Raw genomic sequence first — 27,001 nt, forward strand, 5'->3', positions numbered from 1 at the left:
CCATTGGTAGTTTCCGAAATCACGACTGGCTGTGTCCTGAGTTTGTACACGCCTGTGCGTGCGCACGGCTAGTTGCGACCTTTCTAAGCGTGGAAGATATTCGGCATGCTGCCAGGGCCCTGTTGTAGCGTTGACCTGTTCAGTGACCAATTGCAGGCGCACACAGCTGCTTGACAGATTGTTTGAAATTAATATTTTTTCTAGGGAGTTGAGGCCAAACCCTCATTCACTATGCAGGGTCATTTTAAGACCTTCATAGGCCCTAGGCACACTTGCCTTTGTAGGCCCCCTGACCGAAATAACTAATTTGATTTTAAGCTATTAATAAATAGTTTTTAAAATAAAAAAAATTATATATAAAAATTATTTTTGTAGGCCCTGAAAGTTTTGTAGGCCCTAGGCACTGTGCCTATTGTGCCTAATGGAAAATACGGCCCTGTCACTATGTAATGCTGGTGCATGACGAAACACTGTTTCCATCATTTCTGTTTCATTTATGCAGTGTAAATCAGGAGTAACTCCTCTAGTTAATGGAGTTCCACCAGTGTGAAACTGGTGGAAATTAGAGGAAAATCAGGCCAACTGAGTCCAGCCAGGCAGTATGAATCCTACGTGGCATCCTCTGTCCAGGGAAACATGAATAGGTAGAACCCAGTAACCCGCCTTGGAACAAAATTCTCCCCTCTCTTCTAGGCATGGATAAGAGATCCGCAGCGTGGACTGGAGAGCAGCATTTAGACCTTAGTCCTGTGACCACATGCAGCCCTCTCTCATGCTTGTGCAGTCCCAGTAAGCTCACTGGGCTTGTACGGGTGTGATCACATGCTGCATTTGGCTCTCTGTCACACCCGTGTCTGTTTAGACAAGACAGAGATAGGTGCCTTAGCAGCACACGGACAGAAAGCTGTCTATGGTGTGGTGCTGCTAGAATGATCAATACCTGTCTTAGCATAGAGAATGAACGCATTCATTGCATGTAATTCACCAGCCCAGGAATCTCATTGGCCTAAGGAATGTTAGTTTGGAAGCAACGTCTCCCCAGCATGAGGGGGAAAGAGAAAGAGGGTGTTTTTAGTGTGAAGTCCAGGAGTCAAATCCTCTGGGGTAGTAGCGGTAGGTGCTTTCTTATTGTGCCAGGATTGAGTACACAATCATGATCATCCATGAGGAAAAGTGGGGGAGAGGGAAGTGTTTGGAGGTGTTGGAGGAAATTCACTAAAACCCAGAGGAAATGGATTGTGATGGAAATTCACTTTGCAGTGTCATCTCCTGCCTTCCCGTCACCTGGGAACTGAATGAACCAGGCCAATAGACAGGAAGAGACATTTTCCTCAAGAAAGCAGCAGAGGGCACAGGCCACACTGGGAGGAGAGGACGTAGGTGGGTGGATGGGCCAGGCCACATGGATCCCAGGAGAGTTTGGAGAGCCCCCGTCACCATGTCCTTTCCGCTGGGTAACTGTGCGTGCTGACTGCCCCACAGCGGGTACTTGAGCACAACAGGGAACATTCCCCACCATTCCTCGTTTTCTCTGCTGTAACGAACTTCAGATAAAACCAGAGGCAGTTTTGCCATTGACGTCAGTGGAGCCAGGATTCACCAGACATGAACCCAAACTGGCACCTCCACCCAGCCCCCCTTGCATTTCCAGTGGAGTCGGATTCTTCTGGTTCGAATTCCCACCCAGCTGAAATCTTATGAGAACAGCTGCTCTTGTTCAAGCTGCACCGCTCAAGATGGCTCCGATCTCACCAGGTCAGACAGTTTAATGCTTTTCTGGCCAAAATTTTATTAGATCAGTTCTTGAGATTTTGGTGAGTCGAATCCAGACACAAGTCCTAGTCCTGCCTTGGCTTTGACCCCAAATCCTAGCCTAAAGCGACGCCAGATCTAAAAAGCCTGATCTACTCATCTGTACTCGAAAGCCTTTGGACAAGCTAACCAGCTCCCCTCACAATGGAGTGTCTGGCGGATCCTTGCTGACGGCTTTGGAAGATCCATGTCCTCATCCCTCTGACAACGTAAGCGCACTGTACAACTTCAGAGGAGAGTTCACCTGCGGGCCCCAGGACTTGTTTCCCCAAATGAGCTGTCCAGAGCCAATGGTTTGCAGTGTACATGGATTAAAGTCGCCTGCATAGGAAACAAAGTGTTTTGGCATCAAGGAGACAGGCGCTTGGCACTGACAAGCAAGAAACTGGCACTCTACAATGCCTCCCTGGCATTTCCCAGAAGTGTAACTCTTCATTGTGTGAGATCCCGCTCAGGGCTCCCGGAGGCGAGTCGCTGCCGCACAGATCAGCATGTTCAGGTCTGGGTGTGTGCAAATGGCAATTCCATGGCAGGGGACGTGGGCTAATTATGTGTGTGCTTGGCCCGATGGGCTGCTCATTGTGGTTTCAGGGTAACAGGGAGAAGAGCCATTAAACAAGCCCCTAGGAATTTGATGTGGGGGGAGTCTTGGCACACAATACAGGAGCTAACCTTGTTCTTTCTGCTCATGGGGACTGACGGCTGGCCCGACCCATGGGACAGCATGGGGCTGCGAGCAGGTGGGAACTTTTCCCTCAGCACCTGGTAGGGCTTGGCATAGGACCTTCCCCAGAGCCCAGTCTACGTCCCTGAAGTGGCAAGACTTTGAGAACTGGACTCTGCTGGATTTGCCATGAGCTTCTCCCCCTGCAGGAGGGAGACCTGCCCTCTGTGCCATGCAGACCGTGCTGGGAAGGCACCGAGGAGGCAGTGGACACACTCCATTGCAGCTCTTTCTATGCTTGTGAGGAGCCCGAGACGAGATCTGGACACGCCTGCTTGGTCGCTCGGAAACCAATCTCCAATTCCTGGAGCCAGCTAAGCGTGCCTTTTCCCTTTGCTCGTCTCACCCCTGGAACTACACTCCCTTATGAAGAGAGTCTCGCCTTTGCATGCCAGCAAGGGTAAAATCTCTAGGCTCTGTCCAGTATTGCTAGACTCAGAGCATCAGTGGGGCCAGGTGTCTGCTACAGACCACCAGGAGCCAATCTGGCTCTGGCTAGGGACCTCTTTAATGTTTGAATGAAATCAACACTATTGGGCATTGTGTGATTATAAGAGACTTTAATATCCCAGATACAGCCTTGAGGACACATGCTATGAACAATACTAGGGCGCAGATATCCCTGGATGTGACAACCACAGATTTCTTCACCAGTCCCGAACCAACTCGAGGGGATGCTATTTTAGATTTGGTTTTGGTGAGTAGCCAGGAGCTCATAGAAGAGCTGATTGTAGAGGACAATCTTGGTTTACATGATCATCAGTTTAAACTAAATGAAGGGTAAATAAAAATAGATCTGTGATTAGAATCCTTGATTTTGAAAGGGCAACATTTTAAAAATGAAGGGAATTAGTTAAGGAAGTGGAGTGGGCTGAAGAACTCGAGGGTCTGAATGTGGAGAAGGCCTGGAATTACTCTCAATCAAAGTTGCAGAAACTATCTGAAATCGGCATCCCGAGCAAGGGGAAAACATTTGTAGGGATGGCTGCAGCCCAGGCTGGATGAGCAAACATCTCAGACAGGTGATTAAGAGAGAGCAGAATGCTGATGAGAACTGGCAGATGGGAGGGATCAGCAAGGAAAGCTGCCTCTTGGAGGTCAGAAGGTAGAGATAAAGTGAGAGCTGCCAAAAGCCAAGCAAAGGGAATTAAAACCAATAATAAAAGGTTCTATAGCCATGTAAATAGGAAGAAAACAAGGAAAGAAGAAGTGGCACCGCTAAACGCTGAGGATGGGATGGAGATTAAAGATAATCTAGGCATGGCCCAACATCTACACAAATACTTTGCCTCAGTTTTTAATAAGGATAATGAAGGTTTAGATGCAGTGGCAGGGTTGCTAATGGGAAAGAGGATATGGAGGTAGGAATTACCACATCTGAGGTGGAAGTCAAATTCAAACAGCTTCATGGGACCAAATCAAGGGGACCTGATAATCTCCGTCCAAGAATAGCAAGGGTTTTTAATGAATCCATAAACTTGGGACTCATACCCTATGACTGGAGAACTGCAAATTTAGTATGTTTAAGAGAGGGGAAAAAAGTGATCCCAGCAACTCCAGGCCTGTTAGTTTGACTTCAGTTGTACGCAAGGTCTTGGAACAAATTTTGAAGTAGTTAAGGACATAGAGGTCACTGGTAATTGGGATAAACTACAACGTGGTTTTACAAAAGGCAGATTGTGCCAGACCATCCTGATCTTCTTTGAGAAGAGCACTGATTTTCTTGACAAAGGAAATGCAGTAAATCTAGTCTACCTAGATATCAGTAAAGCATTTGATCAGTTCACATGGGAAATTACTAGTTAAATGGAAGAAGATGGGGTGGTTTGTTATTGTGGGGTTGCTGCTGCTGAGCTGCATGCTCCTGTGTTATTGTCGGGTTGGTCGTGAGCACTGGAAGGTGCACGCTGCTTTGTTATTATAGGGTTGATCATAGATGAACAAGTTAAAAAAAAATTTTAAATGCTAAAAAAAAATTCCTCAACAGCATGTGGCACAGACCCTGCCTGCTCCTGAGGAGTAGAGTTTGGCTAATGCTGGTGTGACCTGTCCACGCTCAGGGTAGCCACCTGAGAATGCTAAGATCAGGGCAGGCTGCAAAAGGAGAGCAGATTCTCCCAGCGCTGGTGGGTGACACTGAAGCCCGGCTTCCCAACCAGCCATGAACTACTTCTGATTTCCCCACACTGGTTATCAAGAAGCCAGTGCACAAATGCCCACAGCCCCCTTTACTGCATTCCAGTTCCTGACTCCCAACTCAGCACTAGGTCCAGTGAAGAGACCAGTTACTTAAACTCTATGCTCTTCACAAAAAGTTCCCTCTGACCCCAAAGCACCAGTTCAATGTAAGTTTGGATCTTACCTAAAATACCACGCTGCCAGCCAATCCTTTAGTAACTAAAACTAAAGGTTTATTGTAAAAAGAAAGAAAGAAACCATGAGAGAAACGTTAAAGGATTAGAGCAATCACAGATATACAAATGATTAAAAGTCCAAATACATCAGGTTTCTAGAAGAAATGTGGAGTTGCAGGCTTGAATGGTTCCCTCTGGTTCACATCCAGTACCTGGATGGGTCTAAGTCCTTCGGTTCAGTTGCAAAATGAATTGATCCAGAGGTAGGTGTGTGTCTGCAGCTGGACAGGAACATAGACAAAATGGTTTCTCTGGTTTGATCTTATATACCCGCTGTCCTGGCCATGTGGCCTTGTGGAATGTTACAAGAACTAAAATGGAGTCCAGAGTCACATGGGCAAATTCTGGTGACTCACTAGGTGATGCTGCTTGTGGAATTTCACAGGAACCAAAATGGAGTCCAGGGTCACAGGAGCAGGTTCTGGTGACTCATTGGTAATGCTGGCTTCTCCCCCTGGGCCCCTTGCACCTGGGAATGTCTTAATGGGCCATTATGCAGGCCATTGTTCTGCAGCCATCCTGTCTGGGGTGTTGCCCAGGCAGCACAATTTGAAATACAAGTATCTCAAATATATCTATAACTTCCATTTCACATATTACACATGAACATAAGTATTATCATCTTACTTAGCATATTATAACCTTCCTAACAGTTTGTGACATGGCATATCTCACATGAATTAATATGATTTTGACATATTGATGTCAAACAATATAACTAATGCTCTCTCCCCAATCTACCCAGCATGACAGCTGGGATGGAATTATTTCCACAGGAGACTTATTTAAATTGGCAAATCTCTGTTGCTTTTGATCGGAAAGGAAAGTGACACCATTGTTATTTATTTTAATTTGCTTGCTGGGAAAATGTGTCTGCAGGAGTGAGGCCCTCTGCATAGTCTGGGAACAGTGTGAACACACACGTTGTGTGTGCACCCAGATTCCTGTCTTGTGGGCCTCCTAGGAACTCCTGTGTTAAATGTCTGCAAGCTTTATAGGTCTCCATGGGGAGCGGCAGTGGAAGAGAAGGGTCAAAGGCTTGTAGAGAGGTGCTATAGGAGAGAGGGCGCTGAGAACCAGACACAGACTTGGCTCATTGGGGGCAAGTGAAGCCACGCTTGCAGCAGAAGTAATGAGCAGGCTGTGGAAATCACTGGGTGAGGTTCTTTGACAAATCCATGGCTCTGTGAAATAGCAGGGGATGGAGATCACTAAAGCTACAGGGAAATGGAGGGAGTGCCTCTAATTCAGGCCATGGAGACACTCCTGGTCCTATTCTTCTGCACCAGGTGTAGGCTGGGCGCAGAGCATGCTTAGACCCTGGCTGTGTTCATGATTAGATCTTTTAATGTTCCACCAGGTATGGCTGTGATTAATAAGGTATGTCACACACAGCGCCACCTAGTGGCTGAACCATGGAATACAGTTTAGCGTTCCATCCCATCTCCCCCTTTAAGTTCTACTTTCTTACCAGTTACAGTATTTACACCGTCATGCTATGTTTTAAGTTCAGTATGGATCAGTCTGTTCAGTGTCTCTGAATTGTACAGCTTTTCTAATTACGCAACCCAAACACAAATAATTTGGTCATCTGGCTGTCCATTAGTTGCAATGACTGGCTGTGGTCATTTTGGAACTCTTGAGTCCTCATCTTCTTGCTCTGCAGCTGCCAGCTGTAGCATTTGCTCTGTTGATTGTTCTTTGAGGAACAAAGTGTAGATGTTGATGGTTTCTGTTGAACTTTCTGGCAGCTTGATCACATATGTTCTGGGCACTGAATTATTTTTCTTCGCGACGGCTGGAGTTCTTCCTTTTTCTCCATCCAATTTGACATAATATGGTCATCACATTCTAGACATGGCAGTTCTCTGAGTGATGTCTGTTGTAAAAATGTTCAAAAGCGCTTTTATCCTATTTGGTTCCTCTCTTCCTGTCTGGCCACTTTAGAGATAGATTCTTTTCCCGAGGTGGAACAGTAGTTCTGAGTTGTCTTCCCATCAGAACTCATGCTGGACTGCATCCAGTAGCTGCTCTTGGTGTTGATCTGTAACTTGGAAGAGCAAGGATTGGATCTTCCTGCTGTAGGATTTTCTTGGTTGTCTGTATGGATTTCTCAGCCTCTCCATTCACTTGTGTGTAATGTGGGCTGCTAGTAATATGATCAAAATCATGTTTCGTTCTGTATTATTTAAATTCTGCTACAGTGAATTGTGGGCCATTGTCCATCACTAGTTGTTCTGGAATTCCAAAGTGAGCAAAAATGAACTGCAGTTTCTTGATAACATTGCGACATGTTATGTCTTTCAACTATATGATTTCTACATACCTGGAAAACTAGTCCAAGTAATGATGTTCTCTGAATGTGCACAAAACTCCAGGTAGGCTCTTTCTGACACTGGTCTGTATGAATCCACAGCATCTACATATGCCTTTACGTCATCTTTGAGCTAAGGGATAGCTGAATGGGGCTCTGGGCTCTGTGACAGAGTGTCTGCTACTACCAGATATTTTCCAGAAACATATTTAGCAGTTGGGTTAAACTGCATTAAACTTAGCATTAAAGGTTGGCATCTCCGGTGCTTGAGCCTTTTCCATTTAGGAGGGTTACAGGTGCTTTGTAGTCTGTTATCAGTGTAAATGAATCCAGTTCACACAGATATCTGTAGAAATTCTCACATGCCCATACACTTGTGTGACCCGCTGTACCCCATGTGCACCCTCATAGTGTGATCTGTGTATCATTCATGTTCACCCTTACAGTGTAACTGTGTATTGTCTGATGCAAAGTGTGTCATGTGCGGTGTTTTGGAATGCTCATGACATACTGAACATAGTGTTATGGTAGCATGTTTCCTGCAATGTCACACACATGTACAGATTTCAAACTCGGCTATGTCATATCCCCAAACGTGTGTCTCACATGGTTTGAATAGGTGCATACAAACACAAAGCTGAAGGTACAATAATCCCCCCGAGGCATGCACACAGGAACAATGGCCTGGCCTCAGCACCTGTGAGCACTTTGGCTTAAGTGGAAGGAATCATGCCCATTGCCAGACATGGCCGATCATCTGATCCCAGGGGCTTGTTAAAAGAAAGAGGCGTCTTTGTCTCAGGGCTCTCCCCTGGAATCCATCTTCTAAGCAACACCAAGGACTGGCAACTAGCCGGGGGGGGCAGCTAAGAGGGAGCCTGGTTGCTAGCGGCATCACAGCCAGCTGTGGATAAGCGAACGTCAGACTGAAAAGCTACTGCAATATAAATCTGAGTTTCGGATGCGAGTTACCTTTCGGTTGATTGTGACCAACTCCTGGACACATTATTAATCTCTTGATTTATATTAACCTGATTTATATTCACTTAAAATCTTGCTGTAGGCAATAAACTTATTCATTTGTTTTATCTACACCAGTGCATGTGGACTGAGTGTGTGCAGAGACTTCGCTTGGAGTGACAGAGCTGGTGCATATCCATTTCTTTGATAAAATGATGGGCACATGTAAATGAGCATGCAGGGTGCAGTGTACAGCACTGAATCCTGCAAGACGGCTGTTCCCAGGGTGCATGTGGGGCTGGGATGTTTGCTGGGAGTCTATCCCACGAGTGGCTAGCCAGAAGCGCTCTCTCACTCGGCCATGGACTAATTACTCACAGGAGGCTGGGCGTGGGCTGACCCAGGAGTGGGTGGTTCACACAGCATAGTGGAGTGAGTCGGAGCCCAGGAGTGAGGAATTGGGGTGACACAGCTACACACCAAAAACAACCAGAGTTCTGCAGCACTTTACAGACTAACAAATTTAATTTCACTTTGTTAGTCTTTGAAATGCTACAGAACTCTCGATGTTTTTGCTGTACACAGACTAACACGGCTACCCCTCTGGAACAGCTACACACCAGTTCAGATTGCAGGGAAGGGAATGTCACAGTGGTGCAGCGAGCAGGGTATATGCACAACTTGTTGCTCTGAATGAAGTTCACACTTTGAGCACTGGTATTGGTGATTTTAATGAGCCTTAAGTACAGTGGCTAAGAACAAGCAGGAGGAGATCACTGTTTGTTATTTTCCATTTGTTTATTTCGGGTTAGGGAAATAAGCACAGGGAAACATAAAAATGCCTACCAGTAAGGCAGCTGCAAAACTTGAGATTGGTTGGCTGGAAGCCCAGGAGAAAGAGAGAATGTGAATTTCTAAAATGGCAAGCAGATATGACGCTTAACAAGGCAGCTGAGGCCAGGGAAGCTGAGGCAGCCACACACCGGCGTGCCTTGGAGCTAAAATAGCAAGAGGCAATTGCAGCCAGGGAAACTGAGGAAGCTGTATACAGACGTGCCTTGGAATTAAAGCAGCAGGAAGCAACTTTTGCTACAGTGGAGAAAGCCAAAAGAAGCTGGAGAGAGCCCACTAGAGAATTATGGACGACAAGGAGAGAGAGAAAAAACATCAGCAGGAGACGTTAGAGAAACATGAGAGTATCCCAGGTATTCCTATGTCCCCAGCGTCTCCTTCCACACCTAAAACACCCAGCTTTGATAAGCTGTGTCCTGCTTATAAAGAGACAGACTGCACTGAGGAGTACTTCGCTACTTTTGAATAGTTTTGTGCTGTGCACAAGATTCCTAAGGAGCAGAAAGTTCTCACTCTCATTGTAAAGTTGTCGGGCAAAGCTTTGTCTGTGTTTAATGAGATGCCAATTGAGGAGGCTTTCAGGTATGATGCATTTAAGATGGCTGTCTTGCAAAGGTTTCAGATTACACCTGAAGTGTACAGAATGAAATGTAGGTGTTTTAAGAGGGATACAGGAATGACTCAGCAAATATGCTTATAAATTATGTGATTTATTGAAGAAGTGGGTCAGGGGTAGGGGGATCGACATGTATGACCAGTTCTTTGACCTCATAGTGCAAGACCCATTTCTGAGCATGTGTACGGATGAGGTAAGGAATGGCCTGTGGGAGAAGGATTTGAAATCTGTGATAGAAATGGCTGCAATGGCAGATGCCTTTGAGCAAGCACCGATGTCTATGGGCCATAAGCCTCAGAGGGAGGGGCAGAAACCCAGTTCTATAGGGGGATCCCATTTTACCCCTGTGAAGAAGGGGGGGGGAGGCTGGGAAGACAGACAGTTGCGCCCCAGAAGCCCTGCCTCTCCTAGAAAAACCCAATACAACTCGCCTATGATGGAGGAGGGTCCGAGAAGATGTTAGAAATGCAACTCCACTGAGCATTGGAAAAACCAGTGCCCCGGTGCTGAAAGGGGTTAATTCCCCCTCAGCCCAGGTGAATGCAGTGATTCTAGCTCCGAGGCCCAGGAGGCACCCACGGTTTACATGACTGGCTTTGTGGGGGTTGTGGGCGCAGGGGGGGGGAAGTAAGGAGTTTCTCAGAGATGTCAAGACAAAGGGCAGGGAGGCTGTCGGGTGGAGAGACACAGGAACGCAACTTTCTCTAGTCAGGCCAGGCTGGGTGCTAGAGAACGACATGTTACCTGGCTTGGAAGCATAGATTCAAGTAGTGGGACGGGGCAGGATCTGTGTGCCCGTAGCTGCAGTGCACATACAGTGTGAAGGCTTAGACGGTAATTTAACAGTTGGGGGGCTGGATGAGATGCCCACTGAAATGCTAATTGGAAATGACATTCCACGGGGGGCTAGGACTATCAGGTGGTGACCTGCAGCGGCCAGGAATACCATGCTGAGAGCCCAGGAGATAGGCGCGAAACTCCGGCCATGGAGGAGGCTGGCATGTCTCCTAGTGGGGGGAGGGCTAAGGCTGGCTCCTGCTCGCCAGAGGGGAAGGACCTGGCCTCTGTCACCAAGAAAGCAGTCCCTGAGGTGAGCTGCCAGCAAGTTACGGGTGGACAAGGGACAGGTCTCACTCTCTGCAGGGCATGGAGGCCTGTGTCCCAGAGCGGAATCCAGAGAAGGAAGCTAGGAAAGAATTGTTGGGGGTGTGGGAATGTCTTCTCACTCATCACTTGGGAGGGATTGCCCAGGACAGAGGGGCTGATTCAGGGTCTCTGCACCCAGCTACTCAGCCTGTGGCTCATGTTTTGAGAGGGAGTGGTGTGTGAACTTAAACACAAAAAAGAAGCTTACAAGAAGTGGAAGCTTGGTCAGATGACTAGGGAGGATTATAAAAATACTGCTCGAACATGCAGGAATGAAATCAGGAAGGCCAAAGCACAATTAGAGTTGCAGCTAGCAAGGGACGTAAAGGGGAACAAGAAGGGTTTCTACAGGTATGTTACCAACAAGAGGAAGATTAGGGAAAGTGTGGGCCCCTTACAGAATGGGGGAGGCAACCTAGTGACAGAGGATGTGGAGAAAGCTGAGGTACTCAATCCTTTTTTGCCTCTGTCTTCACAGACAAGGTCAGCTCCCAGACTACTGCACTGGGAGGCACAGAATGGGAAGGAGGTGAACATCCCACAGTGCTGAAGGAACAGGTCCAAGACTATTTAGAAAAAGATTGGACATACACAAGTCCATGGGGCCAGATGCAATGCACCCGAGGGTGCTGAGGGAGTTGGCTGATGTGATTTCAGAACATTGGCTATTATCTTTGAAAGCTCGTGGCAATTGGGGGAGGTCCCTGATGACTGGAAAAAAGCAAATATAGTGCCCATCTTTAAGAAAGGGAGGAAAGAGGAGCCGGGGAACTACAGACCTTACCTCAATCCCTGGAAAAGTCATGGAGCAGGTCCTCAAGGAATCCATTTTAAGGCACTTGGAAGAGAGGAAGGTGATCAGGAACAGTCAACATGGCTTCACCAAGGGAAAGTCATGCTTGACCAACCTGATTGCTTTCTATGAAGAGGTGACTGGCTCTGTAGATATGGGGAAAGTGGTGGACGTTATATACCTTGACTTTAGCAAAGCTTTTGGTACGGTCTCTCACAGTATTTTTATCAGCAAGTTAAAGAAGTATGGGTTGGATGAATGGACTATAAAATGGATAGAGAACTGGCTAGAGTATAGGGCTCAACGAATAGTGATGAATGGCTCCATGTCTAGCTGGCAACCGGTCACAAGTGGAGTGCCCCAGGGGTCGGTCCTGGGGCCGGTTGGATCAACATCTTCATTAATTATCGGGAAGATGGGGTCGATTGCACCCTCAGCAAGTTTGCAGATGACACTAAGCTGGTGGGAGTGGTAGATACCCTGGAAGGTAGGGATAGGATACAGAAGGACCTAAACAAACTGGAGGATTGGGCCAAAAGAAATCTGATGAGGTTCAACAAGGACAAGTGCAGAGTCCTGCACTTAGGAAGGAAGAATCCCATGCACAGCTACAGACTGGGGACCAACGAGCTAGGCAGCAGTTCTGCAGAAAAGGACCTGGGGGTAACAGTGGATAAGAAGCAGGATATGAGTCAGCAGTGTGCCCTGGTTGCCAAGAAGGCTAATAGCATATTGGGCTGAATTAGTAGGAGCATTGCCAGCAGATCGTGGGAAGTGATTATTCCCCTCTATTCGGCATTGGTGAGGCCACATTTGGAATATTGTGTCCACTTTTGGGCCCCCCACCACAAAAAGGATGTGGAGAAGTTGGAGAGAGTCCAGCGGAGGGCAACAAAAATGATTAGGGGGCTGGAGCACAAGACTTATGAGGAGAGGCTGAGGGAACTAGGCTTGTTTAGCCTGCAGAAGAGAAGACTGAGGGGGGATTTGATAGCAGCCTTTAACTACCTGAAAGGGGGTTCCAGGGAGGATGGAGCTAGGCTGTTCTCGGTGGTGGCAGATGATAGAACAAGGATCAATGGTCTCAAGTTGCAGTGAGGGAGGTCTAGGTTGGACATTAGGAAAAAGTTTTTCACTAGGAGGGTGGTGAAGCACTGGAATAGGTTACCTAAGGAGGTGGTGGAATCTCCATTTTTAGAAGTTTTTAAGCTGCGGCTTGACAAAACCCTCGCTGGGATTATTTAACTTAGGTTAGTCCTGCTTTGAGCAGGGGGTTGGACTAGATGACCTCCTGAGGTCCCTTCCAACTCTATGATTCTGTGACTGGCTCTCCGGAGAGGAGCAGCCATATGATTGTACCCTCGGGTATAAAAGAGGAGGTGACAGAAAGTGCCCAAACTTCTCTTCCAGGTTTTTTTAGGACGCTCACCCTGATGTGCTGGTGGAAATGAACTCTGCCTCTTTAAGACAGGAGGATCCAGTTTACACTGCAGAAGAAGGTGTCTATGAGCGTTCGAATCAACTTGCTGGCAGGGGGACGGGAATTTTCCCCAGGCAGGTAACACACAGACAGCACCTAGGTTGCTGCAAACACCAACTGCAGACATTCTCAGCCCAGGAAGAGCACATGATACCCTTTTAGGAAAAGGGGATGGGAAAGAATGCAGTGCCGGGGGTGAAGACCACCGAGCGACCCCAAGAAAGGAGAGGGACTTTCTACACATGTATAGTCCTGGGGCTGGTGGACAGATCCACAAAGGACCAACGGGCATGCAAGATTCCCCCCAAACTCTTATCTCACCAAACCCTAAGGCACTAAAATCCCAAGGATCCAGCAAGGGGAAACACTGGATGGAAAGAAAGCCTGGGACTAACCCCATGGAAGGGTCCATAAGGCTATTAAAGGGCACGAAGGGTTAAACCAACCAACCTCAAAACCAGGCTGCATGAACAAAGGGCATGGTATTATGAACATACTTGTAAGCACCCGTCTATGATAACAAATTGGGTACTGATACTAAATTTTGTGAAGAAGAGTGTTGAACGTTGTTGAACTCATGCTGAACCTTGTAGTTAGATGTATTATGCATAGATTTCTGGAAAAAAGCCTTTGATCATGCTAAGAATGGCAAATGGGGAAACTGAGGCAGGCTGCCTCATCGCTTTGATGGTTAAATATCAAGAGAACTGTGATGTACTGCCTCTGGATTAGCCAGTGGCTAACCCTCCAGTTCTGTAAGGGGGGAGGTGCGAGACTGTATCCTATGTGCACCATCATAGTGTGATTTGTGTATCCTTCATATTCACCATTACAGTGTAACTGTGTATTGTCTGATGCAAAGTGTGTCATGTGTGGTGTTTTGGAATACTCATGACATACTGAACATATTGTTATAGGAGCATGTGTCCTGCAATGTCACACACATGTACAGATTTCACACTCTGCTGTGTCATATCCCCAAACGTGTGTCTCACATGGTTTGAATACATGCAGACAAACACAAAGCTGAAGGTACAATCCCCCTCTCCTCCCAGAGGCATGCACACAGGAACAATGGCCTGGCCTCAGCACCTGTGAGCACTTTGGCTCAAGTGGAAGGAATCATGCCCATTGCCAGACATGGCCGATCATCTGATCCCAGGGGCTTGTTAAAAGAAAGAGGCGTCTTTGTCTCAGGGCTCTCCCCTGGAATCCATCTTCTAAGCAACACCAAGGACTGGCAACTAGCCGGGGGGGGTGGCTAAGAGGGAGCCTGGTTGCTAGCGGCATCACAGCCAGCTGTGGGTAAGCGAACGTCAGACTGAAAAGCTACTGCAATATAAATCTGAGTTTCGGATGCGAGTTACCTTTCAGTTGATTGTGACCAACTCCTGGACACATTATTAATCTCTTGATTTATATTAACCTGATTTATATTCACTTAAAATCTTGCTGTAGGCAATAAACTTATTCATTGTTTTATCTACACCAGTGCATGTGGACTGAGTGTGTGCAGAGACTTCGCTTGGAATGACAGAGCTGGTGCATATCCATTTCTTTGATAAAATGATGGGCACATGTAAATGAGCGTGCAGGGTGCAGTGTACAGCACTGAATCCTGCAAGACGGCTGTTCCCAGGGTGCATGTGGGGCTGGGATGTTTGCTGGGAGTCTATCCCACAAGTGGCTAGCCAGAAGCGCTCCCTCACTGGGCCAAGGACTGATTATTGGCAAGAGACTCGGTGTGGGCTGATTCAGGTTCACACAGCAAAGCGGAGTGTGTTGGGGCTGAGGAGTGAGGAATTGGGGTGACACAGCTACACACCAGTCCAGATTGCGGTGGGGGAGGGGGACACGTCACAGCTTGTCAGTCATTTCTTTTCAATCTGTGCATACCGTATGTGCAAGAGCAAAATGCAAAGGTGCTTGCATCTGCACTGACCACTATGGGTTTGAGAACTGGAGCTGTTGAGATAATTCTTTGACCTTTTTGAAGGCAATTTCTTGATTTGGGCCCCGTAGCCAAGATGTGGTGGACTTGAACAGGTAATTTAGTTTTTTTGTCACTGAAGAAAGAGCTTATAGATAGTGACCAAGGTAATTTACCATCCTCTATATACCTCTCAGTCCTGGTACATTAATTGGTACATTCAATTCTAGAATTGCTTTTCCTTTCTCAGGGCTCGGACTGATTTCATTAATTCTTTATTGTCTGTTCCAAAAACTCTTTTGGCGGATGATGCATTTTTCCTTGTTTAGTGTCAGGCCAGACTGACTGACTAGGCTGAGGACTTCGTTGAGGGTTTTGTTGTGCTCTTCAGCTGAAGAGCCATGTAAAGAATCTTATGGATTCTCCCAATTGGGAGTGTTTCGTTAGTGTTGACTTAAATTCTGGGTTTATTTGCTTTTATGGCTTCTCATATGAGAAATGATCCAATCCTGGATTTGCAAATGCATTCTCATGTCTTGCAAGTGTAGTCATTGTTGGGGGAAAGTTTTGAGGCATTGGCCTTACAACATGTTCTCTTTCCCCGCAAGGACCTCACACGCCACTCCTCACAAGTGGATATATCCTCATGGCACAGACCTCTCCATCTAGCTCCGTCCAGTACAACAACTTCCCAGGTTTTAACATCTATCTTTCATGCTTTGAGGTTGGCCTTCAGGGTGTCTTTGTATCTGAAGATGCATCAACCATTAGAGCACCACTTTGGGTATATGGGAGACCTCCATGCGGACCACGTGTCCGACACAGTGAAGTTGAGCCCAGATCATCATACTCTTGATGCCAGGGATTTGGCACTTCGCAAGGACCTCTGTGTTGGGACCCTGTGCTGTCCCCTGATGTTGCTGATGGATCTCAGGCAGCAAAGCTGGAAGCTCTCCAGCTGTTTGATGTGGCGTCAGTAGAATGTCCATGTGTTGCCACCATGGAGGAGTGAGGTGAGCACAACAGAGCGGTAGGTTTTTATCTAGGTTCTAAGGCAGACTCCATGCTCCCTCCAGAGCTGGTGGGTGAGCCCTCCAAATGCCCAGATGGCCTTTGCTAGGCACGGCATGATCTCAGCATCCAGCGTGGCGTTGCCAGATAGCGTGCTATTCAGGTAGCAGAATTTCTTGACCGAGCTGAGGGCTGTGTTGCCAGTTGTGACAATGACCTCCATTGTTTTCAGGCTGACTGTGAAATTGAAAGATTTTGAGGCCTAGGCAAAGCGATCCACAGTAAGCTGAATGTCCTTGAATGTGAGTGCAGTGAGGGCACAGTCATTATCAAAGAGGACCTCTTTTAATAGCAGTTCGATTACCTTGGTGCAGGCCCTGAGTTGCTGTAGTTTGAATAGCCCCCTCTCCAATCTACACCAAATTGTGTATGCCTCTGACTACCCTGAGTCCACTAGGTGAGAGATGAGCTTGTGGAGGACTGTGCAAGGATCTTCCCCGCTATAGACGGCTGTGCAATTCCATGAAGATTCTCACAGCTAGATATGCGTCCTTTCCTTTTGTATAGCTAGGCTATGAAAGCATCCTTATACTCCAGGGGCACGGTGCCCTGCTCCCATATTCTCTTGAAAAGTTTCCTGACCAGGTGGGCATATCCAATTTGTACACATCAGGTAAAACGCCATCAGGGCTGAAGACTTGCCTGTAGACAGCTACTGTCTACTTAGATGGCCTTAGTAATCTCATCTAAAGAAGGGTCCACGGACAGCCCTTCCAGGACAGGATGCTGTGCGAGTGAGTTGATGGCTTCATTGGATATCATGAAATGACAATTCAGGAGACTATCAGAGTGCTCAGCCCATCTTTTGTCTGTAAGCAGCTAATTACCATCTGCTGTGAGGACAGGATATCGTCCATGAAAACTACAACTTCATTTGTGTTTGTTAGCAGTTCTGCCATTGTTCTTTGGAAAATTTCAGGTGCACTGGCAATCCCAAAAGGTAATCTTTGCAAGCAAAATCTCCCTAAGGGTCTGATAAATGTACTTACTTTAGCATTTTCTTTGGCTAAAGAAATTTGCCAGAATCCGCTTGAGGCATCCAGCTTGAAGAGTACAGTAGCTCCTTTCATTTTGGGGAGTGGTGGGAGGAGATATTTTTCCTCTCACAACTGCTTCATTAAGTCTGTTAAGATCCATATGGATTTGTATTTTTCCATTTTTCTTTATAGTTGGTGCCATTGGGGCACACCCCATACTGTTGGCTCAGAGATTTCCTTGATTATGCCAATCCACTCCATTCTCTAACTCAGTTTCCACTTTGTGAAGTAAATCCTGCAAGGTGCATGTGCACTGTATGGCTCACTATTATCTCTTATGGTTATTGAACTTCTGAAAGAAGATCCAGTGCAAGTATCACCAAATATTCCATCGAGTTCTTCCACCTTTCCCATTAGGCCCATCCTGGCTGCCTCGCTGTGGTTGCGAAGGCTGTTGGTCTGTGGTCCTTGATCACATACACTCTGAACACAAAGCTCTGGTCTTTGTAAGTTGTTTCTGTGGTGAGCTGGCCATGCAGTTCAGAATCCCCCCAGGGCTAGTCGGAGCTGAGTCAGGTGACTTCCACTCTGGGAGGGGTTAAAGGTGATTGCAAGTCCCTTCTGAGATGACTGTGTGGTCAGCTCCTGAATCAACTTTAAAGTCAATAGTCTCACCCTGAATAGTCAGTTTCACTTTCCAGGCACGTTCAGTGTCATCACAAGTGGTAGATCCCGAAACAATGGCTCTTGACTGTCAGTAATATGAGTCAATTCCCTGACTGCTTTGGGGAGGCAAACAGCTGCAAAATGTCCATATTGCTAGCATCTATTACACCCTAAGCCTCTGGCTGGACATTCATCATCTTCGGATAGACTTTTTCCACACCTTCTGCATATAGGCTGGAATTTGTCCCTTTTAGCCTAGCAGTTCTCGCTCCTTGCCTCAGGGGTTTTCTGATAATGACTTTTAACACTCAAGTGTCCGTTTACAGCTTCTAAGCTAGTTTCAGATTTTTTAAATTGCTCCTGCCTTTTGTTCTGATGTTTGACTAATTCCAACTGCTTTGCTCTCTGGATAGCTGTGGCTAGGATTAAATCTCTCTTCTGCTGTAGCTGCTGTGAAAGGTTTTTATCTGTTAACCCACTAACCTGCCAGTCTCGGATATTTTCCTGTTTTGCAGGAGCAGCCAGTGTATGCTGAGCTCTTATAAAACAGTCAACTTTTCCCCCTGTTTTTTGAATTCTCTGGTGAAAACATGCTCTTTCATGAACCACATTTCTCTGAGGTATAAAATATGCATCAAACATGGTCAGAACCCTTTCATAGTCTTCTTTGTGATTGTCTGCAGAAAAGTCAATAGATATAAAGATATTCTCTGCCATTTCCCCATAGCATAATTTAGAAAAGATACCTGAATATCTCCAGTTTCTTTGTGGAGGTTTTTTTGCAGTTCAAAATCTTGCAAATTACTGCTTCCAGTGTCCACTGGGAAGATTTGTCAAAGTTGTCTGGGGCACTGAGGAGTGGCGTGTTGATGAGATCCTGCAACCTTTGTTGCTATTCCTTCTGTTTCTGTGCTTAGTTTACTCCTGACACCATGTCATGTTCCTGTACCAGATGTGGCCTGAGCACAGAGCCTGCTTATGACCCAGCTGTGTTCATCACTAGACCCTTTAAGGCTCTGCCAGGAACCGCCCAGATTTGTTACACACAGCGCCACCTAGTGGCCGAACCGTGTGATGCAGCTTAGCATTCCATCACACCCTGGCTTTGATTTTTCCATTTCATTCTTTGTATTATAACAGCAGCTAGAAACCCCTGCTAAGATCAAGGTCCCCCTTGTTCCAGGCGCTTCACAGACACACAAGGAGAGACAGTCCTTGCCCTAAAGAGCTTCCAATCTAATAGACAAGACAGAGAAAAAGTGGGAGGGGAAACTGAGACACAGAGCAGCAATGTGACTTGCCCAAGGTCTCTCAGCAGGCCAGTGGCAGAGTGGGAATAGAACCCTGGTCTCCTGAGGCCCTGCCCACTCCACAGTGAGATCGCTGCACTTGGCTGGCTGCACCCTCAGGCCAGCCAACCTGGGATTATTCCACCAGACAGACTCCAGGCTACAGCCCGGAGCCACGGTGACCTGCCCCTCTGCAGGTTGGCCGTGCAGGCTGGCAGGGTGCGGCTCACCTGTGGCTGGCAGTAGTGTCGCAGGGTATTTCCTCTCCACAGCCCCTGTGCCAGCTGTCCTGTCCTTCCACCATGCAGCCTCCAGCCAGAACACAGTAACGCTCAGCCCTTTCGGGTGAGCCAGCACTTAGGTCAGTAGAGCCGTGCCATTGTACCAGGTCCCAGCCCCTCAGTCCTTCTGGGCCCAGTGTCTGGGGCCTCCACGCAGCCCCCTACGGGAACCCAGGCCCTGCCTCACCCTGGCATGCAGCCCAGGGACCCTGCAGCAAGTACTTAAGTTCTGCCTCATCAAGACTCTTGCTTCTTCTCTGGGCCACGTCCTGCAGCAGCCTGCCTTAGGTGCAGGGGCTCAACGGCCTGCAGCTGCCCTGGGGCCAGGCTCCTGGTCCCAGCTACTGCCACAGCAAAGACTGAAAACCGAACTAATGGCAATAGAAGCCAGCCCTGGGCTGTCCGTCCTGCCAGGGGCCCGGCCATTGGACTGCACCCAGTGTGCGCAGGAGCCCGCCAGCCACTGGGCTGTCTCTGCGAACGGAGGGGTAGAGGCTTGTTGCCTGAAGCCTGGGGCCCTGGAGCTGGGCTTCTCCCTTGGAAAGCGCCTCCTCCACGCCTGGCCTGGCTCAGGCGCAGATGCATGGGGCAGGGCTGCCCAAGCCCATGGCTGTTTAACCCCCTACTGCAGAAAGGGATCCAGGGCCATAGTGGCTCACAAGCTAAATATGAGCCAGCCATGTAACACTCTTGCAAAAAAAGCAAACCTCATTCTGGGATGGATTAGCAGGAGTGTTGTAAGCAAGATGTGACCCGTCCATGCCCAGAGTAGCCACCTGATAATGCCAAGGTCAGGGCAGGCTGCAAATGGAGAGCAGATTCTCCCAGCACTGGTGGATGGCACTGAAACCCAGCTTCCCAACCAGCCACAAACTGCACTTCTGAATCCCCACAGAAGCCAGTACACAAATGCACACAGCCCCCTTTACTGCATTTCAGCGTCTGGCTCCCAAATCAGCACTGGGTCCAGTAAAGAGACCAGTTATGTAAACTCTATGCTCTTCACTAAAAAAGTTCCCTCTGACCCCAAAGGGTCAGCCACAGCACCAGTCCAATGTAAGTTTGGATCTTACCTAAAATACCACGCTGCCAGCCAATCCTTTAGTAACTAAAACTATTGTAAAAAGAAAGAAATAAACCATAAGAGAAACGTTAAAGGGTCAAAGCAAATCAGATACATACAAATGATTGAAAGTCCATCTACAGCAGGTTTCTAGGAGAACTGTGGAGTTACAGGCTTGTATAGCCTCCTCTGGTACACATCCAGTACCTGGATGGGCCTCAGTCCTTCGTTACACAGCTTCAGTTGCAGATGACTTGATCCAGAGGTAGGTAGGTAGGTGACTGAAGTTCAGGATAGGAGGCTGGTGCCTGACAACAAAATGGATTCCCAAGGCCTCTGCCTTATATACACTCTGAACCTAGCCATGTGGTCTTGTGGAATGTTACAAGAACTAAAATGGAGTCCAGAGTCACATGAGCAGGTTCTGGTGACTCATTGGTGATGCTGGCTTCTCCCCCTGGGCCCCTTGCACCTGGGAATGTCTTAATGGGCCATTAAGCAGGCTATTGTTCTGCAGCCATCCTGTCTGAGATGCCACTCAGACAGCACACTTTGAAATACAGATATATCAAATATATCTATAGCTTCCATTTCACACCTCACACATGAACATCAGCATTATCATCTTACTTAGCACATTCTAACCTTTCTAACAGTACCTGACAGGGCAGATCTCACATGAATTAATATGATTTTGACATATTGATGTCAAACAATGTAACAAATGCTTTCCCCCCCATCTACCCAGCATGACACAAGACATGAGAAAATAATTCTTCCACTCTACTCTGCGCTGATACGGCCTCAGCTGGCGTATTGTGTCCAGTTCTGGACGCCACGTTTCAGGAAAGATGTGGACGAATTGGAGAGAGTCCAGAAAAGAGTAACAAAAAAGATGAAAGGGCTAGAAAACCTATGAGGGAAGATTGAAAAAATGGGGTTTGTTTAGTTTGGAGAAGAGACAACCGGGAGGGAGGGACGCATGATGGTAGTTTTCAAGTTCATAAAAGGTTGTTACAGGGAGGAGGGAGAAAAATTGTTTTCCTTAACTTCTGAGGCTAGGACACGAAGCAATGGGCTTAAATTGCAGTAAGGGAGGTTTAGGTTGGACATTAGGAAAAACATCCTGCCTGTCAGGCTAGCTAAGCACTGGAATAAACTGCCTAAGGAGGTTGTGGCATCTCCATCACTGGAGATTCTTAAGAGCAGGTTGGCCAGACACCTGTCAGGGCTGGTCTAGATATTGCTTAGTCCTGCCATGAGTGCAGGGGACTGGACTAGACCTCGTGAGGTCCCTTCCAGTCCTACTATTCTACAATGCTATGATTCCTGCGTGGTGGAAGGTTTGTACAGCCCAGCCCACAGGGTCAGAGGAGCAATCATGGAAGGTGGTGTCCTCTGTGTGTCCCCACAGCAGGCAGCAGCCGTGTTAGCTGGGTGCACTGGTGGAGCAGCTGGGTGCTGGGTGGAACTGTCTCCCAAGGCAGGGACAGAGGACTTCAGGGGTTGGCCATCCTGCCTGGGGCTTGGATGGCGACTCTCTCTCTCTTTTCTCTCTCCCCTCAGTTAACCTGGTGGATTTTTGTGGCCAGACCCTCAGAGATGATGGGCTGATTGTCAACTTGCACAAAGACTCCCAGCGCTACTATTTCGTGGCCGTGGAGACAGACTGCACCCTCACCATGCAGGCCGCGGCGCCCCAGGACAAAGTCCAGTTCCAGTTCCGGTTCTTCTTGGTGTACAGCCTGCTGCGCCTGTCCCCCAGCAGCGGGCCCCCAACCAACGCCAGCCGTGCACCTCTGCCCCCGGAGACTGCCCGGCCCAGCCAGAGGGCACCCGGGCAGCCCCCGTCCGGCGGAGACTGGGAGCCTCAGGACCCCTGCAATGCTGGCTCTTATGTGCAGTTCTACGAGGGCAGGGGGCGCTCCGCCACGCCCCTGGGGGGCCCACTGTGTGGAAAGAGCATCCCCAGGCCCGTCCAGTCCAGCGGGAACTACCTGACCCTGCGTTTGGTGACACGGGGGCAGCAGCCCCGGGTGGATTTCGTGGGCGATTTTACTTCCTTCCGATTCGGTGAGGGGGGCGACGTGGGCAGGGGGCAGGAGCCAAAGGCCCGATCCAGGTCGCCCAGCCCCAGCCACTCATGCACAGGGGCCGTTGCCAGCTGTGCCCTGGGGCCTGCTCACTGGCACCTCGCAGTGCCAGGGCACGTGTGGCAAAGGGCTGCAGTGGAGGAAATAAACAGTATGTGTGCCACACGCTGAATCCCCCCCATGGCTCCTGGGAGCCTCGCCATGGGATGGCTGAATCGGGGCAGGCAGGGGAGGAGGGGCAGGGCTGACACAGGAACTGGGAGGAGAGGGCAAACGTGCAGATCCAAAAGGCCACGTGATGGGGGTGGGGGTGGATCAGGAGTGACGTGGCAGCAGGTGCGTGGATGGCGCACGGCACAGGACACTCATCCGAGCAGGGGGGGGGGGCCTCCACAGTCACCTGGAACATAAAACACATGTGCCTGTGCCCCCTGCCCGCGCCCGCCCGCACATGCCTGCCCGCACCCGCACACCTGCACACGCACAGCTGCACACGCACAGCTGCACACGCCACACACAAATCTGCACACAGGCCTACACAAACACAAACCGTCTCACACACCCTCATCTGTTGCTCTTGCACGCACTCACGTCCCCTCCCCTGCAGCAGCGCTGCACCCACCGTGGCCATGGTAGTTCAGGGCTGCCTGACTGTCTTGGGCAAAAGACACGCCACGGGTTCCTGGCGCTGCCAAGGGCCTGCTAGCCAGGGTGAAATCGTGGCCCTGCTGCGCCCAGGAGTCCCCGCTGATGCCAGTGAGCCGGGCGTTGGCCCCCGCCTCCAGGCAGGTGGCGCGATTGCCTGGCTGTGCATTCAGCTGCCCCTGCCAGGCCCCAGAGCCAGTGGGGCACAACGAGAGAAACCAGACCTGGGTCTCCCCAGTTCCACCCCCTGCTGCTCTGGAGCCCCCCCACCAGGGGAGTTGCTGCTGCCATTTCCTTTAGCCCCAGGGTGCATCTGGCCCTGTCAGGTCGGCCCTGCCTCTCACAGCCTGCCTGCAGGGCGCCAGGCAGGGCCCCGTGTCCCAGGCTTAGGGCGTCTCCCACAGAGCTCCTGGCTGTGAAACGCTGCCGCGTAGGTAGGCCCAGCTCAGACATACTGCGCGAGCAAGTGGGGCTGGGTGGGGGGCAGCCTGGGCTGGGAGTTAGGACTCCTGGGTTATATTGCCAGCTCCAGGAGGGGATTCGAGCAGAGGGCTGGGAGCCCTGTCTTGCCACCGATTCCCTGCCCAAGTCACGTGTCCACGGCAACATGTCACCCACACAGTAGCTGCCCCGGGTGTCTGATGCGCTGGGCACCGCTGAGGCAGCCACGGCACCGTCAGCTCCGGCCGTGTCCATTTCAGGCGTCACCGCCCCCGAGTGCAGCAAGGCGCTGTACTTCCAGTGCCGGAACAGCAAGTGCATCCCCACGAGCCTGGTGTGCGACCACACGGGCATCGACAACTGCGGGGACGGCTCGGACCAGGCTGCCCACCCCCCGGCCAGGTGCAGAGGTCAGTGCGGGTGGGGAGCGCCCCAGGCGGGGCGGGGAGCACACAGCTGTGTGCACAGAGGGAGTGCCCCAGAGAGCAGTTCATGGGCAAGAGGATTGGAAAACATGGGCCCGATCCTGCCCGGTGTGCTAAGGACCGAGGCCTGGAAGGGTGTTTTGGGTGGGCCGAGGCAGATTTGGGGGGGGGGGGGAGGGGCTCTGTGGGGCCTTCAGGTGAAGCGTGTGACCGAGGCAGCAGCTTGGGAAGGGTGAGCAGGACGGGAGGGGGCAGCAGGTGCTCAGGGCTGCTCCCCCACACGCCAGGCTCTGTGCTGGGCTGATGCCAGCACCAGCAGCTGATGCAGTTAAACCTCCTTCCCCTCCCCCCATCTAGGCCGCCCTCCCACATCAGCATCTCTCCAGCCCGCAAGCACCCCTGCAGCCAGCGTCACCCCCAGCGAGGCCGCCTGTGGTGGGGCGCTGAGGCATCCAGACACTGCGCTCCAGGACGCATCCACAGCAGGTACTTCCCGCCAGCACCTGCCCCCTTGTGCGACCCCTGGGCCTGGCCCAGAAGTGCACTAGGCAGCCGGAGGGTGGGGGCAAGCTGGGGGGAATGCCCAGCCCCCCCGTCCCCCACCAGAGGATGTGAGCACCTCACATTGGTAAGGGGCTAGCCACAGCCCCTGGGGCAGGGCCGTTCTCCCTGGCCCAGCCAGGGTCTGAGACACAGTGAGGATACGGGACCTGCCACGGTCACACTGGAAAGCTGAGGGGTCTTGACCCCAGGTCCCAGATCAGCTCCCTAACCACTGGGCCATGCTGCCCTTCCCAGTGTGGAGCCCAAGCCTGTGAACAGTTCAGGTCCTTTGCGCTCCTGGGATGCCAAAGCCCAAGATTCCCCCATCACTTTGCAAAAGGATTGACAGCCATGCGATGACAGACGTGCACTGTGCCGTGCGCATGCCTGTGTAATGGCAGACGTGTGTGCAATGGCAGACGTGCACTGTGCCGTGCGCATGCCTGTGTAATGGCAGACGTGTGTGCAATGGCAGACGTGCACTGTGCCGTGCGCATGCCTGTGTAATGGCAGACGTGTGTGCAATGGCAGACGTGCACTGTGCCGTGCGCATGCCTGTGTAATGGCAGACGTGTGCAATGGCAGACGTGCACTGTGCCGTGCGCATGCCTGTGTAATGGCAGACGTGTGTGCAATGACACATGCGTAATGAGACATGCACTATGCCATGTGCATTCCTCCTTCCCTGTGCGCTGAGCGGCAGCTCCGGGCGCAGACCCCAGCAGGTGTCAGTTGTTGGCTCGGCCCCACAGCGGGAGCCCACCCGAGTGCCGCTCCAAGGGCCAGTGCCTGGGCGCGTGATGCAGCCATTGCCAGCTGTGCCTGGGGCTGGCCCCTGAGTGGGCCTGTCCCCGGTGTCAGGTGTCCCTGTGCCCGGTGTACCCGGCTTAGCAGCCACGGCGCACAAGCAGCTTTCGGGTCCAGCACGGCAAGGGGGTGGCTGGGGAGCAGAAGGGAGGCACTCGGCACTCACTAGTTCCCCCTTCTCTTTCCTCTCCAGACAAGAGGGGCTCACCCGCACTGCTGGCCCTTTCTGTCCTCCTGGGGCTGGGCGTGGGCTCAGCCCTCCTGCTCTGGTGCTGCTGGTGCCCTGGCTGGTTTGTCTGGAGACTCGGGGCCTGCCGGTTCCTGCCTGGCTGCAACTCAGTGTGGGCCTCGTGCCAACTCTGCCCCCGCAGCTGTGCCCGCAGGGATCACGTCACACCTCAGCACAGCGCTGATCTGCCTGTCTGATGCCAGCCATGCCCTCCTTGCCCGGGGCCGGGGCCAGCCTGCCTGACCTGGCTGGACTCAGCCCTGCTGGGGCACCCACTGTCCATGCTGCAGGGATTCTCTCCGCCGGCCTGGCCAGAGCAGGCTGGGCTGCAGAGAAATGAGAGGGGATGGGGCAGCTCCCTACAACCCTCCCCCCCCAACTCCCACAGATGAGGGCCAGGCCCCACGTGCCTCCTCCCATCGTGAACGGCTCAGCCTCCTGACCCGCCGGGGTGGCAGCTGCCAAAACGCCAGGGCCCCAAGGGCTGCGAGGCCCCAGGTGGCTGGCTGGGGCCCGATCCTGCAGCTCTCGCGGGTAATGCAGGCAGCGAGCGTCACTTGCACAGGGCTGGGAGAGGCGGGAGGAGCTCCTGATGTACCGGCCGAGGCTGTATTGCCCCATAACCCCCCCCGGAGCGCCCTGCTGTTGGGGGCAGACGCCCTGGCACAGCAAGCTGAGTCCCCCTCAGGTCCTTGCGTGTGATCGTTGGCGTGACGCCTGCTGCCCCAGACGCATTGCCCTGCCCTGCAGGGCAGAACTGGTGGAGACGTGAGCTGAGCAGCTTGGCCACGACTAATAAAACAGGCACGCCCTTCACTTTGGAGCCATGTGTGCCCAGCACCGTGCGGAGCTGGTCCCGCCAGGGGGAGGGTGCGTGGGCATACTCGAGCTGCATGCACGGCCGGAGCCATGCTATTGCCAGGGCTTTGGGGTGCCCAGGCCTGGCCATTCCCACCGGGCGCTGGACCCACCTTGTCACAAGCACCCGCTCTTGGGCGCCTTGTTTTCCAAGTGCCTGCTCTGTGCCAACAGCTGGCTTGGGCAGCGGCTCCAAGCCCCCTGGCAGCCGGACCCTCTGGAAATCAGCCACCTGGTGGCTCCCCAGCCTCAGGCCAGCCGGCACCAATGGCCACTAACGGCCTGAGTGACCCGGCTGAGGCTGGGCCAGCCGCTCCCTGCTCGGCGCTCTGGGGTAGCCCCCGCCCTTGAGATGTTTCAGGCTGAGCGGAGCAGGCGTGGGGCGTCTCCAAGCCCCAAGGAGGCTCCGGTGCGGTTCGAGCAGATCTGGCTGGTCCAGTAGAACGGTTGTGGCCATGATCTGATTCCCCGGCCCAGCCAGGTAGGTGGAGTCCAAGGGTGGTTTGGCTGAACCAGAGCCCCGATCACAGACAGCCCCAAGGCACGTGGAGAGCCTGGGTCACAGACCGCCC

General features: G+C 50.9%; 1 protein-coding gene across 1 annotated transcript; it reads left to right on the forward strand.

The window, feature by feature from the left end:
* Positions 1-9,362: 9,362 nt before the first annotated feature.
* On the forward strand, positions 9,363-26,707 carry LDLRAD2 (low density lipoprotein receptor class A domain containing 2). Its single transcript, XM_067566398.1, has 5 exons — positions 9,363-9,429; positions 21,955-22,179; positions 22,249-22,475; positions 23,854-23,977; positions 26,604-26,707. The coding sequence occupies exons 1-5, from the start codon at positions 9,363-9,365 to the stop codon at positions 26,705-26,707; spliced, it is 747 nt and encodes a 248-aa protein (XP_067422499.1).
* Positions 26,708-27,001: the final 294 nt, after the last annotated feature.

This window comes from Emydura macquarii, unplaced genomic scaffold (genome assembly GCF_026122565.2).
Source record: "Emydura macquarii macquarii isolate MOO-44397 ecotype Brisbane River unplaced genomic scaffold, CSIRO-AGI_Emac_v2 contig_2768, whole genome shotgun sequence".
NCBI classification, from domain to species: Eukaryota; Metazoa; Chordata; order Testudines; family Chelidae; genus Emydura; species Emydura macquarii.